Source organism: Serinus canaria, chromosome 20 (assembly GCF_022539315.1).
Source record: "Serinus canaria isolate serCan28SL12 chromosome 20, serCan2020, whole genome shotgun sequence".
Classification (NCBI taxonomy): Eukaryota; Metazoa; Chordata; class Aves; order Passeriformes; family Fringillidae; genus Serinus; species Serinus canaria.
In genome coordinates this window covers 7,462,579-7,482,552 of record NC_066333.1, presented here as the reverse complement: position 1 = coordinate 7,482,552, position 19,974 = coordinate 7,462,579, and the positions used below count along the sequence as shown (strand labels likewise).

The window sequence follows — 19,974 nt, the reverse complement described above, 5'->3', positions numbered from 1 at the left end:
ATTGGAAGGCGCTGCCCAGGGAGGTGGAGGAGTGACCGTCCCCGGAGGTGTTTAAGGAAAGGCTGGACGTGGCGCTCGGCGCCCTGCTCTGGTGGACATGGTGGTGTTGGATCAGAGGCTGGACTCGCTGATCTCAGAGGTCTTTTCCAGGCTAACTGATTCTGTGCTAACCGGGATGCTGGAAAACCAATCGCCGCAGCCCTTAGCCGCGGGGCTCAGCCTCGAGCCCTCAGCTCCAGCTCGGTCGCGGAGCCGCCCCCGGCCCGGGCGGCGCCACTTCCCCGCCGCGGCCATGCGGCGGCGACGACCTCTCCCGCCATGCCGGCGCAGCGGCCGCCGGGACTTGTAGTCCGCGGGCCACAGCGGTGCCGCGCTGGCGCCACGCAAGAAAACTACAACTCCCGGCGGTCCTTGCGGTTTGTTTTCCTTCAAACCAGCCCCAGGCCCGCCCCTCCAGTCCCTCCCCTCCGGTCCCTCCGTGTCCTGCCGCGGCCACCGTCGCCGGGCCCCGCCGCCCCGCCCCGCTCCCGGCCCTTTGACCCCGTTGTTATGCCGGGCCCGAGCCGCCGCCGACGCCGCCGTCTCCCGTAGCGCCCGGAGTCGCCCCCGCCTCGCGCCCCGCCCGCCGCTCCCGCCGCGCCCAGCCCGCCCCAGTCGCTGCCGCCCGCCTGCCGCCCGCGCGCCCAACGGTCCGCGCCCGCCGCGCCCGCCCGCGCGGGAGGAGGAGGAGGAGGAGGAGGAGGATGAAGGAGATGAAGCAGAGGAGGAAGAAGGAGCGCACGTGGGCTGAGGCCGCCCGCCTGGTGAGGCCGGGGGGGCGTCCAGGGCGGGGGCGCGGGGGCTCCGCCGTGCCTCAGGGCCTCCCCGCCGCGTCCGGCCCCTCCCCGAGTAACGGGGCCGGCGGCGCCGCCATCGCTCCTGAGGGGGTAGAAGCGGGGGCCGGGTCCGCCTGGAGGGCGCGGGCGGTGTTGCCGGTTCCCCGCCCGGTCCCGCGGCTTCCCGCGGTTCCCCCACCGGCCGCTGTGGCCGGGCTCTCTTGCGCGGTTGTTTTTATTCCTCAGCCCGGTGCGAAGGCGCTACGCCCGGGGGCGGTGCGAGCGCGGCCCCCGGCCCTCAGTGGCGAGCTGCCCCCTCCGGGGGTTCCAGCGGCCTCCGCCGCCTCCCGCCGGGCGGGGTTGCAGCGTCTCCCGGCATGGGACGCGGGAGGTGCCGCCGTCCCGCTGCGGTTCCGTGCGTGCCGGGCAGGGCTGCGGGGACGGTTCCGCTCATTCTCTTCCCTTCAGATGGTTTTAAAACTCCGTGGGAGGAACCGGAGCCTCCGGAGAGGGCACGGCCGCTGTCAAAAGTTTCTGGTTTAATTACCGAGGGTGCGGGTCCTTCTGTGCTCCGGCAGCGCCCGAGGGCCGGTGGCGTGTGCTGGGCTGCTGTAGCAGCAGCTGGACTGAACATCCCTGAATCAGCCCGTATTTGGTCACTTTTGGGTTTAGGAGAAGTGGCTGTTGAGGTGTCTCAGTCCTTTTGTTTTAAAGAATCTCCTTGTTGAAGGCTTCAACTTCCCAGCCCAGCTCTGCCCTGAAGATGTTTGTGGGAATGCCGTTGTCATTGCACTTTAGCACTGGGAGGAAGGTGACTTCCCTCTGTGAAGCCTTAGCTGGATCTTCAACCTCAGTTATGAGTAGGAAATCTAAAAAAGAGAAGTAACTTCATTGTCTTTCAGGGAGCTAGTCAGAGGTTTGATTTAAGGGCTGCATGCCGAGGTGCTTAGGCTGGCTGCCTGGCATTTGGGCGGAAGGAGCTTACTTACTCTCTCCTGGTGACCCAGTGACACAGGTACAGCAGTGCCAGGGATGGAGTGAGGGATGATCCAACTACTTGGATGTGAATGGATCCCACAGTTCCTCCCCACAGCCCTGTCAGTGGTGTACAACTCATGAGGATACATATGTTCCTTCTGTGTAGCCCCTGGACTTCTGCAGAAGTGGATTTAAAGAGCTTGAGGGTGGTTTGTTTCTTTGTTTTTTCTATTGTGTGTGTTTGTTTTGGTTTTGCCAGCCCAGGTTATGTACTGAAGCATGTAAACATTCAGAGGGAACAGTGTGGGTGAGTCCAGTGAGGCTCATGTCTTGTACTGAGGAGGATAACTCTTGGTGCTTCTGAGTAAGATTTTTTTGGCTATTGGAGTGTTTTCTTACTGCTTGCCAGGAGAAAACCTAATCAGACAAGCATCTGATTTCCAGCAACTTGCATCATCTTTTGTGTGTAAATGACAATATTTTAGACCCATATGGCTTTGCTTGAAAAACTGGAGAAGGGCATAAGGCAGCTACTTGGAATTTCATACCAGGAGCCTGGTGGTCTCATTCTCCAACCTGCATTTCTCCTTGGGATCCAGGTTCTTTGAACCAGGTGTGTCACTGCAGATGGCAGGGATGCTTTCCTGGCAGGTGACCCTGGGGGCAGAGGCTGTGCTATGTGACCTTGCACAAAGTCAGCTCATTCAAACACCCTGAACTCTGACAGGTGAAAAAAAATCAGTATTTATAGGCTACCCAAAGCAGCACATGAGACTGTAACTCTAAAGCAATCACCTAATACACCTCCTTACCTTTTTGTGATGGGGAAGGCATTTCTTCACACAGTTCCTCTCACCTGTCTTCTGGCCAGCACCTCAGGCACGGTGGGTGCATGAGATGTCTAAGCCTCGACAGCCCCTTAGAGCTATTGATGAACCAGAAATAGAACGATCTCATACTAGATTATCCACTTAAAGAGACCTACAGTTGCGTAGCTGCACTTCCAGCTTGCAGGACTGATTGTAAATCCACTAAAAATAGATCTTTATTTCACACTAGGCTTACACATGCTCCCTGTCAAAATGCTTTTAATTTCCCTCTCTGACGTGTGCTGGTGTATTTTGTATTCTGCTCAACATTTCTGAGAATCACAGGCAAAAATGTTCTTCAGTGTTGCTCCTCCTACAGAGCCAAAACTCTGCACGTTCCATAAAATAAACTTTAAAGGTTCATCTGGATGCCCAAAGCCATGACAGGATCCCACAAGTGCTGTCAGAGCTAGATGACCAGTAAATTGAGGAAGTGATGTAAACTTGAATAATTAGGAGCACAGAAACCCTCAGCTACCACTGCTGGAAATAGTGGAGGGGGGGAAATTCTGTTTTGTGGGTAAGGAATAGCCAATGTTGAAGTTGTAGCTCTGGGTGGAAGGCTGATGTGGTACTGGGAATGTCAGAATGGGAAGGGATAGAAGGGGCAGTGCAGGAGACTGAGATTTGGTGTCTGAAGCTTGCAGGATCCTCTCCTCCAGTTCTTCCATTAAGTGCTCTGTATACTTAATACAGCTCTTGATTAGAAATTGTTCCCCTGAGCATAGATTCTTTTATCTGTATGTAAATGCTCCTTTGTGCTCAGTTTTAGGCCACATACTTCACTTGCTGTGTCTGTCACTGGAGAGAGGTTTGAATAATTCCCTGATTTTTTGGAACAGACATGTTGTATTTTGCAGATCTCACTGGGCTCGGGAGCAATGAGTTTTCCTGTGTCAGCTGTCTGCAGCCTCTGAATGATGGGGTGACAGCTCAGGAGGGAGACATGGAGACCTTGTAACCTATGGAGGGAGGAAGAAGTGTGATGGAGCTGTATGGAATTTAATTAGTTTACTCTCTCTGAATAGGGCTCATCACTTGCTTTGATTTTTCTTTACACTCTGTGTTTTCATTGGGTTTTAACTCAAGTTAGTTCTCTAATTCTTTCCCCATGAGGTTCTTAACCTCATTCTCAGAAGCTTGTGAGCTTCAAGCATCTGCAGAATACCTGTTGGGTGGATATGATTAGAGAAATTCCATTTGTAGAATCAAGGTTTAGCTTGGAAGGACCTTTAAACATCATCTTGTTCCACCCCCCTGCCACAGTCAGGGACAGCTTCCACTAGTCCAGGCTGCTCCAAGCCCCATCCAGCCCAGCCATATCACAGCATACAGTTGAAGTGCAGAACTGCACTTGGGTTTTTCATTACATGTGGAGGGTGGAGATGGTCTGAGGTGCAAACATTGGCCTGCACAGCTTTGGGGTGATTTTGCTCACGTCCCATTGGTGTGGCTGCTGCAGTGACTCACTTCTAGATGTTACTGATGGAAATGGGGCATCTGGGTCCTTCCTCTGGCTTCCCACACCAGTCAGACTGAGAGACAGCACCGTGTTGCTGACTCCTAAAACGTGGGGACAGATGACTCCAGGGCTGTGCATCTTGTGGCTGTGGTGCTGGGGGAATTCAGACCATGGTTATGAAAAAGTTCCTGAATGAATTCCTGTTACTGCTTTCCATGCCTGTTCAGGCCATGGCCTGTGCCTGTCTCAGCCTCTTTTTGCTCGTGGCCCCAGGTCTGTGGAGCACTGCTCCTGCACACTGCTGGGGAAGGCGCAGGAGCCGGCGCGTGGTCAGCAGCTGTAGGGTAATCTGCTCCCAAAGAAACTGAGTGGTTTACATCTACTGCAGCTTATTTTTGCTCATTGTTTCCTGTTTATGCGGATAATCTTCTTATCCACAGAAATGTCCGGTCCTCTCTTTGAATCCTTGAGTTTTTGCTTCTAGACATTTTGGAGCAGTAAGTTCCACAGGCTTATAAAAAATAAAGCAATAACCTCTTTACTTCTTTGTATATAAGTGAAAATTCTATTCTTGATATAATATGTGAAAGGATGAGTTGTTTTTTATTGTGTTGCCTTTTAATATCTGATTTTCTTCATTTTATGTCAAAGGCAAGCACTCTTAAGTCTTTTTAGTGTCTCTAGCCAATTTTTTTTCCCAAATCCTTTACTTTTTTTTTTGTCCTTTTCTGAATTCTGTCCTTCTCTGACATGAATTCTGACTCTTAACTTGTGGTTCCCTTCCTGGGATGCAGTGAAGATGAAATTAATGCAGTAATCTGAGGAAGGTACAGTGTTGGATTGTATAGCTGCACAGTGATACTTTTAGTGACAAAAACCCACTGGATGCTTTGTGGAGAGGTAGGAAAAGATTTTACATTGTTACAGGTCACCACTGTTCAGTTTGGAAGGTTTATGTGGCAGCAGCTCCATCTAATGTATAGTGAAGTCTGGCAAAGCTTCCATTGGTTGGGGTCAAGGCCAAATTCTGCTGCTTTTTCTCCTCCATGTTTGTGTTTCATTTAGCTGGGGAAGAGATGAAGGTGAAGTCTTTTGTGGCTTTGATCCATGTTCACCAGGATCTTGAGGTAGCCTGAAATTTTACTGTGTGCCTTTGCAGGTGAATCAAGTTTGAAGGGGCACATTATTGGGTCTGGGCCACAGCTGATGGAGTAGTTCTGGGAATGCAGAAGCCAGTTCTGTAATGACACTTGGTCTTTCTGTCTTTTCAGGTGCTGGAAAATTACTCAGATGCTCCTATGACCCCAAAACAGATTCTGCAGGTCATAGAGGCTGAAGGTCTAAAGGAAATGAGGTTAGTATTGATGATTTTGTCTCAAGCAGTGTGCAGCATGGGGGAGGCAGTGTATGAAGGCTGGTGTTGCTTCATACAGTTCTGCCTCATCTCCAGCCCACTTTGCTTCCCTTTTTCTCTTTTCAGCCTGGTAATTTCAGATGACAGTACAGACATTTATGTACAGATTGTGAGGGTTTCTTTTTCACTGATAATAACTGGGAGATGTTCTTGGATTTTTAGATAATATACAGAGTCCCTTCATCCATCTATTGTGAAGGAAATGCCTCTTGCAGATCAGGCCCCTGTATTGTGCTGTACTTACCACTCACTCCCATGGTTCTCACATAAGTAGCTCCCAGCAGTTTCTGCTATTGTGACTTGAGTTTGAGAACAGTTTAAGTTTTATCTCCTCTGATGCTTCATTTCTAGAGCAGACATTGTGTTTTAGAAGAGACAGTCTGCTCTATGTCACTGGCTTGTGCTCAGATTCTTGAGCACCAGGAGAGCACAGCTCACATCTCATGGCTGTGGTTCTTGACACTGTAGGAGGAGATGTCCATCTCAGAGTAGATTTCATGTGGAAAAGAACCTGATACAAAGCCTTGGAAAGGGCAGAAGTGGGAGACTGCTTTCCTTGGTAAAGTTCCTGTGAGCTTCTATCTGTTTCCATGACAGTAGTAGAAATACAGAGTGTCTTGCAGCTCAAAGAAAGTGGGTAACTGTGATAGTCCAAATGTCTCAGTTGCTGCTGCCTGGCAAAAAATAAAAAAGGAAGTTTGACTACCAGAGACACGAAAAGCTGCTGTCCAGGGGTGGACTTCTGACAAATCCAGATGCAAGGACTGTTTCTAGTCTTGCTTCTCCCTCCCTTTGTTTCTGTGGGCTGTTTTTCACTGGGGTGTTTGCATTTCCTGAACCTGTACTTTACCCAACTGCAGAAGGTAAACTGATTTCTTCTGGGACCTAAATGTTAGCTTGTTTCTGCTCCTTGTTTGTGTGAAATCAGGAAACAGCTGGGGTGTTTTGAATAGTGAAAATCAGTGACGTGTACAGAGGTGTTGGGTGTGGGACCTGCTGTTGTTTGGAGAGGCATGAGGCCGGTGTGTGCTGCTGCATCAGATTTGGAACTGTTTTAACATACACCTTCCATGGGCTTACAAGAAGGCTGGGGAGGGACTTTTCACAGGGGCATGTAGTGGTAGGACAAGGGGCAGTGGACTTCAGGTGAAGGAGGGTAGATTTAGATTGGATATTAGGAAGAAATTCTTTGTTGTGAGGTTGGTGAGGTCATGGCACAAGTTGCCCAGAGAAGGTGGGGCTACTCCATCCTTGGAAGTCTCTGAGGCCAGACTGGACAGGGCTTGGAGCAACCTGGTCTGGTGAAAGGTGTCCCTGCCCATGGCAGAGGATTTGGAACAAGGTAGTCTTTAAGGTCCCTTCCAACCCAAACTGCTCCGTGATTCTGTGATGCTTTCTGAGATCTTCTCTGGTTTGGATATGGGCAGTGATTTCAGTAGAATTCAGACAGATTTTAATGAGAATCTTCATAAGAGGGGCTTTGCTTTAATTGATCTTCTACAATTCTCTCACATAAGTCCTGTTACCTCAGCAGGCAGTTGAAGATCTCTGTGCACAGGCTGTCCCCTGCCAAAGATAATAGCAGGGCTCTTCACACACATAAATTATTCTGTGCTTTCCCAGTTTTTACAAGTGACCTGTCACACTGTGTAAGTAAAGACCAGACTTTGGAACGTGTCATGTTAAATCCCACAAACCTAACTCATTCCTTTAAAGGTCGATGGTTTCCCTTGGGATATCTGCTTTTCCTTCCCTGGTCATTAATTCTCTGCTTTAAGAAAAGATTGTTTTCTTCAGACCGTGATTGTTTGCAGAATAAAGGCAGTGAGCCTGCCTGGCTGAATGTGCAGCAGGCTTTGCTAGTGCTTGTATAGAAGCTCTTCCTGAAACTCCATTTCCTGAAGGAAATAGCTCAGTGCCTTGAGATGTTTTTCCTTCTGAATCAGTTCTGAGGTGGGGCTCCCTGGTTGGGGGGTCATGCTGCTCTGCTGGGAGGGCTGTGTTCCATACCAGGCACTGACATTCCCATGAGCCAGTACCATGCTAAGTTCAGCTCCTGGTAGAGTTTTAACTGCTTGGTTTTTTCTTGTTTTGGGGCAAAATTACTTAGTTTGCTGTTTTAAGAGAGCTCTGTTGCTGGTGAGTTTGCTTGGAGTGTCTGGTAAACACAGAGGGGAAAACACTGTCTAACAGGACAGAAGGTTGGAAATTTTGTTCACATGATATGAAAGTGATACAGGGTAACTTTGCCTGTTGCAGTGGAATGTGAAGAAATGTCCAAAACCCAGGCACATACAGGGTGGAAACAGAAGCTCTATGTTTTCAATTTGACAATGATTTTCTTTGAAATATTTGATCTCAGTCCAGTTTTCAGTTTCACTTTTACTAGGAATGCAGTCAATAGTGCTGTAATGTGTCTTCCAGACAACTTTCTGCCCGTACATGTGGGACTTAGTGGAAAACACCATATTACGTGGCACAGCAGTTCCATCAGTGTGAGTGTAGGATGGGGCTTTAACCAGGGAGTTATGTAGGAATTAACAAATGAGAGCATCAGAGCCTTTTTATCAAGCTCTGCTCAAGTAGTTTGGTCAGGGACATATCAGGGAGACATTCCAGTAACATGTGTGTCAATAGTTTGTTACATCTTTTTTCTCCTGAATAAATCTGGGGGTTTTATAAAATGAATTCAACACTGAAGGATTCCAGGAGAGAAGGGGATTTCCTGTTGTAAATAATAGGTAATAAAAGTTAGAAATGTCTAAAAACAGAGGAGGACAGCTTTAAAATTGGTATCACATTTACTGTTGGCTGTGATGTGCAAGGCTGATGTACAGGTCAGAATGAAACCAGTGACACTGTTCTCACTGAAGTGCCTGTCCCATAAAGTTAATATCATCACCTCTGTTCCTCTCATCAGCTAAAGGATGCCCATTTAACCACCTCTTTCAGGCTGTTTTCTTGATAGTCTGTTTCTTAAGCTGTCTCTTTTCTCTGTCTCTACTGCAGTGGCACATCTCCCCTGGCCTGCCTCAATGCCATGCTCCACTCCAATTCCCGGGGAGGGGATGGGCTCTTCTACAAACTGCCTGGACGCATCAGCCTTTTCACACTCAAGGTAAATACTGAGCTCTGCTCCCAGCTGAGGGCCCAGGGGTGAGTTCTGCTCCTTGTGCAGGGCTGAGTGTTACCCTGTCACTGAGCATCATGAGCAGTGAGATCATCATGTGCGAGAGGGTCTGGAATTCATTATTTCCTTGGAGCTTGTACCTTTCAGCTGTATTCAGCCATCTATGATAAATTCTTTTTAAAAACCCCAACTGGTATTTCTTGAATCCTGTTACTTCTGTACCTGGTGTCCAGCTCAGGTAGCTGTTCATCAGAACAGTTCTGTGCACTCCCTTGCTGCCAGCCACAAGGGAAAACAGCCAACCAAGGAATTGGTCTGAGAGCTTGTAGCGACACGTAAAATCTTGATAGGAAAATGTGTATTCATTCTTCTGGCTGCTTGTTCTGTGTACCACTACATTGTGTGTTATTTAGCATCAGTATTTTCCTCAGATCTTGAAATCTCTCTGGATTACTTTTTTATTTTTAGTTTATTGTTCCAGTAATATTAAATATTGAAAATATTTCTGGTCCTGAGGTTTTCTTTTTGTACGGTTGGATTCCCTGATAAATATCAACTTGAAAGATCTCAGCTATTTCATTTCCATCTTTTTCCTGCTGTTAGAAAAGCCTGTTGAATTGACACATTTTGCTGAAAATAGATGGCACTGAAATTGCTTTTATTGTACGAGTAGGAAATAAAACTCCTAAGCTTGCTGTCTTAGTGTTTGGCCACTCTGATGCTACTTGTTCTTTCATAGTGTGATGCTTGTCTTTAATACAAACTCATTACTCACAGAAAATTATAACATATTATGAACCTTTCTCTTAAAATTAATTATTGTTGACCTGGTATTTTGCGTTTATGTTACTTGTCTAGAAAGGGGCTATGAAGTGCTCTTAGTTTAGGTGACTTCTGTTCCACTATGAGCCCAAATGTACTTTAAAATCCCTTTCTGCATCAAGGATTAAAATAGGGAAAAAATTGAAGGTTAAAGTATCCAGTTAACTGTCTGGTCCCATTGGTGTAGATTTGGGAGGGAGGGAGGGAGGGCTGTAGCTACCCCAGTTCTGTTTCCCCTCTAGAAAGATGCCTTGCAGTGGTCCCGGAACCTGTCAGTGCCCGAAGGAGAGGAGCTGGAGGACACAGCAGATGCAGAAAGCTGTGGGTCCAACGAAGCCAGTACTGTGAGTGGTGACAATGATGGTAAGTGTCTGGTGACATTAACCTTAAACTCCAGGACCTACTTCTGTGTCTGACTGAGAGCTCATCTCTTGCAGTGTCTCTTGATGAAACTTCTTCTAATGCCTCGTGTTCCACTGAATCTCAGAGCAAAGGACCTGCTACCAGGGAGAGCTACAGAACTGCTTCCCAGGTAGGAAAAAGTGGGACTAATGGGAAGGATGAAGCCTCTCAAGGGGAGCTTTCATTACTGTTGGGGTGGTATGACAGGGACTGTTTGTACCTAAGTGCCTCAGAGATAGTTACGAGTCTGTCTCCTTGGGCAAGAAGTGGCAGCATGGTGAGGGATCATGTATGGGAAGACAATTTTGAATTCTCTGCTAGTCCTAAATGTAGTGTTGCCTGAAGATTCAGCTAGGAGGAGCCAGGCAGCTCTTTAACTGAGGAACATGCTGCTTAGAAGATTATTATACTCTTCCATAATGCCTTCATTCCTTTGTTTTGTTTTTGGTTTTTCTCTGGTCTGCAGACAACCAAACAGAAGAAAAAGACAGGTGTCATGCTGCCACGGGTGGTGTTAACCCCACTGAAAGTAAACGGGGCACACATGGAGTCTGCCTCAGGTGAGCATGGCTTTGGGGGGGTCCTAATAACCTCACAGATCTCTCTCAGACAGTCCCCAGTCATCAGTGTTTGCATGAGGATTTCTGTAAAACCTGCTGAGAATGAGTGAGACTGCCGAGTTGTGTGTGTGTTTAACTCACTCAAAATAGTTGGTACCTGGGCAATACACTGTAATAGCAGATTTGTCAGTAACAGAGAATTCCTATGTGATAAACCACTCTCCCATTTGGGCTTTGACTGTTCTTTGCATGTTTTTATGATGTTGTTTTGCATTTAGGCTTCACAGGAAGGCACGCTGATGGGGAGAGCAGCAGCACATCCAGCAGCAGCAGCAGCTCCCTGGCCCTGTGCAAAACCAGCCTGCGCAGTAGGACAGAGATAAACAGGGATCCTCCACAGCTGCTGAGGGGCATCCGAAAGCCCACGGCTGGTATGTGCTCCTGGGTAAAGGCAGAAGAATAATTGGTGATGGTGAAGTCGACATGTATCTGAGAAAAGAGCACCAGGAGGCATTTGATGACCTGAGGTCACAAGCCAGGTTTTCCACCTTGAGTGCTAGTGATAAAATTGTTTAAAAGATTGGCTGGTCTGAAGAGCAGCATTGAGAATGGTAGCTGAATATGGTAGAACTGTGACCTCATGTCAGAATTCCAGATTTGGTTTATTAATTACTGTGCTGGAGAGTCATTCTTCACACTTGAATACTGCAGTCTTTATCAGTCTCTTACTCCTTTTATTATTGCAGTTTGACATAAATTTCATGCTGAAATACTTCTGTACAACAATGTTAATTTTATTTGCCTGTCCTTAAAATCCAGGGCAAATGAAACGTAACAGGGGTGAGGATATTGACTTTGAAACCCCAGGCTCCATCCTTGTCAACACAAACCTGCGTGCGCTGATCAACTCCAGGACCTTTAATGCTCTTCCATCACACTTCCAGCAGCAGCTGCTTTACCTCCTGCCAGAAGTCGATAGACAGGTATGAGCACTCAGGTGTTTTCCCTTCCCTGATTACCTCTTCAGTGTGGAACAGCTGGAGCAGATGTGTTCTGTTTGTCCTGGCTCTGTCCTGCTAGGTGGGGGCTGACGGGCTGATGCGCCTCAGTGGCAGCGCTCTGAACAATGAGTTCTTCACCCACGCTGCACAGAGCTGGAGGGAGCGGCTCGCTGATGGTGAGTGGCTTTGCTTTCCTGAGTGCCTGGGAAATAGCTGCTCATTTTGTAGGATTTTTGGTTTTCTTTTGCAGTTAATGAGTGGGGACTTAGTACAGCTTTGCTGCATGTTGCCCACAACTTTTTCTTTTTTTTGTTTAAAATCAACAATGCAGTTTATTTGACACCATGGGACCTTCAGCATTAACTTGTGAAGCTGTAAAGTAGTGCCAGACTTATTTTTTCTTAAAAGGTGGCCTGTCTGTTAAAACATGATTTTTCCTGGAGCCACAGGCAGCATGTGGATCCAGAGTGGGATGGGGAGCAGGGTGTTAACAGCAGGTCTGCCTTTCATATATTTAGCTGCTGTACAGTTCAAACACTAGAGGTTGCATTTGCAGAATGAGTTTTGTTTGAAACTAAATTCCAGTCTCTTGCTTCCATGTAGGTGAATTCACCCACGAGATGCAAGTTCGAATTCGGCAGGAGATGGAGAAGGAAAAGAGAGTGGAGCAATGGAAAGAGAAGTTCTTCGAGGACTACTATGGGCAAAAGTGAGAAATTTTACTGTATCTGTCCTGTTTTATCTATGTTTATGCAGGTGGCAGAGTGTGTTTCTGTTCACCTTAGCAGATGCAGCTTATAAACTCCTTGAAAAACATAGGTTGTGGGATGAATTGCTCCAGCTGTTGTTTTGGGAAAATCCTTAGTGAAATTGGCTGGATTCAGCACAATTTTGTAGCCCATCTCTTCTGTTTCCAAGAAAAAATGATGGTATTTTCCATCACAAATTTTTGGGTTTTTTTTTTCCTCATTCCGTGTGATAGTAATGTGGAATGTGTGGGTTCTCCCCTTGCAGGATGAGTTAATGAGGCTTTGATGACTCTCTGCCTGTGTTGGCAGTATTCGGTTACACTGAAATTGGGGCTTTAGCTTTTAGCTGGCTTTTGTGTTTGCCTTATAGGTTGGGTTTGACCCAGGAAGAATCCCAGGCACAGAATTCAGTGCAGGAGGACGCTGAGAACAGGACAGAGCTGTCTGTTAAAGGAGAAGCCAGGCTGCCGCGCGGGCCGACCACGCGCCAGAGGGACGGGCGCTTCCGGAAACGCTCCCGGGCCGACCTGCGGTGCCGGGCCAGGAGGAGCCTGTACAGACTGCGGGAACCTGAGCACACGGAGACTCCCAAAGAGCCTGCTCCCGTGGGGCCAGATCCCTCACTTCATAAAGAGCCAAAGCCTGAGACAGACCTGAAGAAAGATGATCTGACCAGCCCCTCGGCTGCAGGACTGAAGGCAGAGAGTACTGAACTGCACCTCTCTCCAGAGACTTCCAAATCAAACAGCAAATCAGAAGATCCGTCATTGGCAGCTACCAGCAGAATTCCCAGTTTGCCCCAGGAGAACTCTGCTCAGGAGACCAAGGAGCAGAAGAGGAAAAGCTTTGAGGAGGCTGCCTCTGCGTCCTTCCCCGAAAAGAAGCCCCGGCTTGAAGATCGTCAGTCCTTTCGTAACACAATTGAAAGTGTTCACCCAGAAAAGCCACAGCCTACTAAAGAGGAGCCCAAAGTCCCACCCATCCGGGTAAGAAAGAGCTTTAGAGCTGCTGTATCTCAGGGCTGCTGTGCTCAGTAGTATCAAAACATTATTAAAATGTCAAGTGTTGCCATCTTAAGGGAAGGAGTCGAAGGGTTTCATTGGTAGAGCTGGTGAAGTGCCTCTGACTGCCATGGTTTGCTGTCGTATTTAGACAGGCAAAGAATGGAAAATCATCCCAAGGTCTTTGCACAAGAGCACAGGGTAACCTTGACTTACTCCCTTCATTTGCATTTCTGTGGCTACAGAAACACTGCCTGAAATGAGCTGACTGACTGCAAAAGACCTTGAAATCGTGTTCTTTATCCTGTCTAGTTTCTGAGTTCTTTTCCTTTGCTTTTGGACAGAATCTCAGTGTTCCTCCTGACTTTTTCCATTTTGACCAGGATACCCATTTTGGTAGCTTCAGGGCAGTCATCCTGGTGTAGAGAAGACCAGTTTGATCTCTGGAGACGTGACTATAAATAACTTATTTCATATTTGCCTGCAGCCTCTGGTAAAACAATATTAGTGTGAACTGAGCTTTACAGATCACAGAGCAGAGTTTGTGGGACCGTGCTGCTTCTCTTCCCAAATTAGTTTCTAAGTTGAAATTTTTGTTGAATTGTGTGCTAAAAATTGTGATGAGAAGTTGCCAGTAAAACACATTTTGCTGGAGATGATCAGTGTTAGAACTTACTGCATTTCCCTTTCTTTCAGATTCAACTTTCACGTATTAAACCACCCTGGGTGGTTAAAGGTCAGCCCACTTACCAGATCTGCCCCCGGATCATCCCCAGCACGGAGCCCTCCGGCCGGGGCCGCCCCGGGGCCCGGACCCTCGCAGACATTAAGGCCCGTGCTCTGCAAGCCCGAGCCCAGCGCGAAGCCGCCACCGCCGCCATCGGAGGAGGGGGTGGCCCTGGTGGGGGGAGAGGCACCCATGAAGGAGGTGGTGGAGGAGAACCCAGCAGCCGTTCCCAGCACAGGAGATCCAAGAGAGCTCATGGAAAACGTGCGTCAGATCTACAGCGAGCACAACTACAGTTGTCTGTTCATCTGAGTGGAGGGAAGGCTGACTCCAAAGGGGCTGCTCTGGAAACCAGTGTGAATTCCTGCCTCTCTTCCAGACAAGATCACTCTCCCTCAAAAAGTGAAAGGAGCAGCATTGCAGGCTGTGCCACAGGGTCAGGGGACACTCAGTCTGGTGATGGGTCACCCAGGACACCGTTCTGTGGTTCTCTGACTGTGTCATCCTTGGACAATGCAACTCCTGAGAGGCAGGAGGAGAGTCCTGAGCAGCTCCTCCATGACCCAAGGACCGAGCTCCCATCTTGTGCTGCATCACAGGAGAGCACAAAGCTGGGATGTGTGGTTCCTGTGTTGACCAGTCTGTCGTGTTCTGGGGGGCAGGGAGCTGGGGTCAGTCCCTCGGGACACAGGGCTGTGATGGAATTTGGAGATGTTGGTGCTCCCACCATACAGCTGGATTCTCCTTCTGATGTAAAGCAAAATTCCTCCAGTTGTCCTTTTCCACCAGAATTGTCATTGGGTGTCACAGAACGCCATGATCCAGAGAAGATGTCTGGTTTTAGATATAACAGCTCCCAAGCATTTCTGGAAAAATGTGTTGCTGATAATACCTCCAAAACGGTGACTGTTGGAGTGAAGAAAGCAATCCCTGCAGTGTGTGACACTGCACAGCTGCAGTCAGGGAAAGGCAGTGATGGCAAACTGAGTAATGAGGAACAAAAGGCAGAGGCTCTGCTGCAGCCCTCTGTGCATGGTGACTTTATTTCTCAGAATAGGATCGATACCTCTGAAAAACTCCTGCAGCCAAGGGAGAGGTGCCCCAGAACCGAACCAGAAAATGCACATCAGCCCCTGGGAGAGACTCAGGAGTTGAAGAGAAGTGGAGATGAAGAAATACAGAGTACACACAGTGAAACAACAGACACTGCTTCCGATTGGGAAGGGGACATGGTTGATGAGAATGTGGAGGTGGAGATGTGTTTCAGAAGTGTCAGCTGTAGGGAGGTGGCTGGGAAAGGCTCTTCCTCTCACAGCAGCAGTGAGAAGTGCAATGGGATTAGGTCAAAATTGTCTGTGGAGACAGAGAGTCCAGCCTCTTCTGGGGACTTGGTTGCGCCCCCACCTCAGAGGTGGGGACCCCAGAAAACCGAGCATCCGGCCAGCTCTGCTCGGCCCATGTCCTCCATCGAGACCAACAACCCTTTGGTGATGCAGTTGCTGAAGGGGAAGCTTCCACTGGAAGAAGTTCTCCCAGTGTCTCACGTCAACATCAAGCTGGAAATTGCACAGCCAGTACTGCAGAAGCAGTCAGAAAGCCTCTCCCTGCAGCTGGACAGAGGCAGCGGTCACTATTTTGGCAAAGAATCTTCTCCAGATGTAGGAATAAAGACGAGTGCTCAAAGCAGGAGCGATGATGTTCACTCAGTGAGATCTTCCATAGATCCCCAGGAAAAAACCTGTGGATCAGGAGCAGCATTGTCTAGAGCAGAGGGTGCAGAGGACCAGGTTGTCCCAGAAAAACATTCCAAAGTTGGTTTGACTTTAGGCTGCCAAGACCAACTGGCAAACATGGCAAGTGCCTCTCTGAAGTCTGAAGATGTGGACCCTCGAGAAAGAACATTTTCTTCCTGTAGCTTTGAGGAGCAGAAGGAGTTGCCCAAGGTCCACCGGATGTCACAGCACAACCCATTAGCAAGTGTCACAGCAGGTAAAAGCCCAGAGAAGCTGAATGCCTCTACAGAACCTCAGTTTTTATCTCCCGGTGTAACTTCTCTTGGACCAAATCAGACAGGAGGTGCATTGGTCAATAAAAATTACAGTGGGGTGCAAGGCAAAAAGCTCTTTGGTTCTGGTTTTCCTTCCAGCCCCAGCGTGAGGCTGCATCACTCCAGGGCTTTGGAACACAGTTCAGCCATGGAAACCTTGTCCCCTGGCAAACAGATTCCCTTGGACAAGGGCTGTGCATTGGGAGAAGGAATCCCAGCTGCTAGGGAGGAATGGACTTCAAAGCAGCACAGCAGCACCCCGGGAGTGATCAGAAGTGAGAAGGTGCTGGTGTGTGGCAGCCCAGCTAAGACTAATGCAGAGAACCGGGGGGATGTAGCCCAGCAGCCCACGGAGCTGGCTGGGCACACACAGAGAGAGCCACTGGTCATGGACTGGCCCTTCTTTAAGTTTTCAAGGGATCCAGGAAAAGGACAGTGTCACCCTTTGGAGCCTTCATCCATCCCCTCTCAGCTCAATATCAAGCAAGCGTTTTATGGGAAGCTTTCAAAGCTACAGCTTAATTCCACCAGCTTTAATTATTCATCCAACACTCCGGCTTTCCCCCGAGGCCTTGCTGGGAGCGTGGTGCAGCTCACCCACAAAGCAAACTTTGCTGCGAGCCGGAACACGGCCCTGGCTGTGCAGATGTTTGCTGACAGCAGCAGCGTCGACGAGATCTCGTTCCAGTGCTCGTGCAGCCTCAAAGCCATGATCATGTGCAAAGGCTGCGGCGCCTTCTGCCACGACGACTGTATAGGACCCTCTAAGCTCTGTGTATTGTGCCTTGTGGTGAGATAATAAATTATGGCCATGGGACAGGTTGTATATTCAGTGTGTGTATTTTGATAACGACTGATCCTAATGCCTGTACACAAAGTACACAAAGTACTCTCTGTTCATAGTAGAAACGCTGTTACACTTTGTTTTGGTGAGGAACTTTGAGCTGCCTTCCCACAGAGGTCGATGGTGCAGAGCTCATTCCTGCTGATGGGGACACCCTGCTCTGAGTGGGCTGTGCCCCGTGGGAGCGATCCTGCTGCTTCCTGCCATCATGGAAATTCCAGCTGTGCTCTGAGGCTGATGCTGGGGGGAGAGACCGTTTGCTGTGGCAATCCCTGGACCTTCTGTGGAGGAAATCCTTACATCCAAAGGAACTGGAAGATGGTGTTTGCTATTTCAGGGCTGCGCAAGGTGAGGCCCTACAGTCTTCCACTCTCCCCTTCTGCCATCTCCATTCCCGGTTTGTGTGGGAAGTGCTGCTGTGCAGTGAGTGTAAGAAGAGCTGCCCTGCAGGGATGGTCCCATGCAGTCTTAGGATGCTACAGCAGGATGTGGTGCCCAGGGATGTGCTCTGCAGGAGCCGTGTACAGCCCACCATGTGCCACATGGAATCCACGTGGAGGATGCAAGAAGAGGAAAAAAAATTTTGGGGCAAGTGCCAAGCAAATGCCTTCTGCTGGCCTGCAGGAAGCTGTGTGGCCAGGGAACTGTTCCTGGCTGAACTGGCCCAGCAGCTGTGCCTGCCTCCTTTGGCCAACTTCCACAAACTGCTGTGGAACACTGGAGGTTTCCTGGAGCTCAGTGACAGGGTCAGTGAGCTCTGCACTGCAGCTTTGTGGTGAGGACCTGAAACCCCACAGCAGCTGAGCACCTGTGAGCATCGAGCTGTGCATCTGTGTGACCATCACTTAACATTTAAAGGAGTGTTCTTTCCTCTTTTTTATTTTCCTTTTTTTTATATATTTTCATTCTTGGATGTATAAAGTGAGTTATTTGGCTCCTGTAAGTATCCTCTCTGCATCTGTTTGACCATATATTTATATGTTGTACACAGTACTGGCCAACTCTGTAAATGGATGTAATGTACATAGAGCATAAAGGGGTCTTTTTCTTTCCTTGGATTTCCAGGCTCTACAGCAGTATTGCATTAAAGTGGTGTTAGTTATTGTCAGAGCCACTGTATTCCGTCTTGCCTGACGTGAGGCTCACCACACTGGGGTCTTGGCTCCCACAGCCTCCCGGTGCCTGGGTGGACTGTGCTGTGCAGGCTCAAGGATGACCAGGTGGGATTTGCTGAGCCGAGCTCAACTCCCTGGTTGCTCATTTAAGCTCTTGCCAGTTGTTGCTGCACCTGAGCTCCCAGGGCATGGTTGTACCTGCACTGCAAAGAGGTGAATGAACATCCATGTGCATCCAGAGAGGGAGAGCAAAACTGCAATTCTCTTCCTCTTTGGAGCAATTCCCAATCAAGAGTTAATTGCTTCAGTGAGGGGGAGAAGTCGCTGGTGTATTCAAGCGGGCAGTAGCAAGAATTTTAGGGAGTTTATTTTCATTTTTTTCTTCTTGTCCCTTTTCCAGCTCCATCCTACCTCCCTTCACCATGCACTTTCTTTCAGCCGTGCAAGTTCCTCTTTCAGCCACAATTGTGAGGGGTGGAACAAGTTCAGTCCCTGAGATGGTTTTATGCTCAATGCATCCACCAGCCTCATCACACGAGAAGGAGAGCCCGGTGCCCTGGCCTGGGCAGGGCTGCGGTGCCCCTAGGGGCGAGCGGAGGTGTGGAACCTGCTTACCAAAGATGGGGAGCGAAGCAGGGGGCTGGCTCTGCCTTCTGGGGGGCCACTGCAGTGTTCAGCTCGGACTGGTCTGGGGGGCAGAGCCCTCGGGGGGGGCCTGCTCGTGTCTGTCCCTTGTGCTATTGGAAAAATAAACACTGTAAAATCTGCTTGTGTGGTTCCAGTCCTTTTTCTGAAATCTTCTATTCTAAGGCAATGTGGCTTTTCCTTTCCCCTCTTTTAACTGCAGCTGTTCCAGAGCTCTGCTCAAGTCACTAAGGGTAGGGGCTGTGTTGCTGCTTTGCTTTGTTAAATCTGGTTTTATGCACTTGGAGAGCGCTGAAGATGGTGCAGCTCCTGCAGAGATGCCATGTGGCTCTTGGGGAATGGACACCTGGGAGGCTCTGAGAGCCACAGGAGGCTGTGGGACACTTCAGGGGCCCCCCACAGTCACAGGGGCTCCCTGCCCTGCTGGGGTGATGCCTGTGGGCAGCAGCACTGAGACTCTTCCCAGTGTCAGGGCAGGTCCTGCTGTTACTGCCGTCACTGTTGGATAAATGGATCTAAAAATGTTTCTCAAGAGCATAAATGTGATACCAATTGCAGTTTATTGAAACTACTTGGAAACTCACTTTATGGCCAAGTCCTTTCTCTTTTTTGGGCAGTAAGGAAATAACATGAATTATGATGTGTCTAGGTTCTGCAGGGTGAGCAGGGATCTCTTGCCTGGGGCTGTGGGAGTGCTGAGATCTTTGCGGTGACACAATCCCTGACTTCCTGGCATTCCACAGCACTGCCATTGCAGAGCAGCAGCGATGGCCTCACACATGAGCTGGGGCTGGGGCAGCAGATGGTCCAGCACCAGCATTTGGGGTGAAAAAAGGCTTCTGTGGTTTTTGGTGGTTCATTGATGTTCTGACTCTGGCAGGCTGTCTACACACAGAATACCTGGATAATCTAAATAAGCTAAATAGAGGGAGTGCAGAAAATGAGTGGAGTTGTAATGTAACCAAGTTTTAAAACAGTATTTAATCCTTCCCTGTTTTATTGGGATGGGGGGTGATGGCATTAGAATTAGCTACCACTGGAACGGGACCTTGGGGGTTTCAAAAGTAAAACCCATTAACATCAGAATTTCACAAAGAGCAATACACTTTTTTCCTTTTTTCTCTCTGATATTTGTGTGCCAAGTAACAGATTTTCTCTCTCCCAGCCCGGCTGCTGTTTGGCTCTGGCTCTGCCGTGCTTGGCGGGGCCATCTGCAGGCATGGGGACATCCTGAATCAGTCTGGCCAGGGGTCTGTGGAGCCCTCAGCAGGTGATGCCAACTGGTTTGCAGCTGCTGTGGCCTGGCACTGCTTATCCCTGTGCCTAGCCCTCCCATGCTCCCTTGGAAAGCTGGAAGCAAAGCTCAGCCAGAGGCTCAGTGACAGACCTGATG

General features: G+C 49.0%; 1 protein-coding gene across 2 annotated transcripts; it reads left to right on the top strand.

Annotated features, from left to right (window-relative positions):
- Positions 1-525: 525 nt before the first annotated feature.
- Positions 526-18,703, top strand: ASXL1 (ASXL transcriptional regulator 1). Of its 2 annotated transcripts, none has more exons than XM_030230959.2 (12): positions 526-803; positions 5,396-5,478; positions 8,548-8,656; positions 9,733-9,853; positions 9,928-10,022; positions 10,359-10,452; positions 10,731-10,883; positions 11,272-11,435; positions 11,533-11,629; positions 12,057-12,162; positions 12,573-13,188; positions 13,900-18,703. In XM_030230959.2, the coding sequence occupies exons 1-12, from the start codon at positions 744-746 to the stop codon at positions 16,774-16,776; spliced, it is 4,575 nt and encodes a 1,524-aa protein (XP_030086819.1). In that variant the 5' UTR covers positions 526-743; the 3' UTR covers positions 16,777-18,703. The 2 variants fall into 2 exon arrangements, with proteins under 2 accessions (XP_030086819.1, XP_030086820.1); XM_030230960.2 differs by having other exon boundaries at positions 526-808.
- The last annotated feature ends 1,271 nt before the right edge of the window (positions 18,704-19,974 follow it).

Bases quoted from the DNA above. Each gene is read 5' to 3' on its own strand.
- ASXL1 (XM_030230959.2), top strand. From the start codon at position 744: ATGAAGGAGATGAAGCAGAGGAGGAAGAAGGAGCGCACGTGGGCTGAG. The intron at 804-5,395 runs GTGAGGCCGGGG...CTGTCTTTTCAG, and splicing joins GGGCTGAGGCCGCCCGCCTG to GTGCTGGAAAATTACTCAGA. The intron at 10,884-11,271 runs GTATGTGCTCCT...CTTAAAATCCAG, and splicing joins CATCCGAAAGCCCACGGCTG to GGCAAATGAAACGTAACAGG.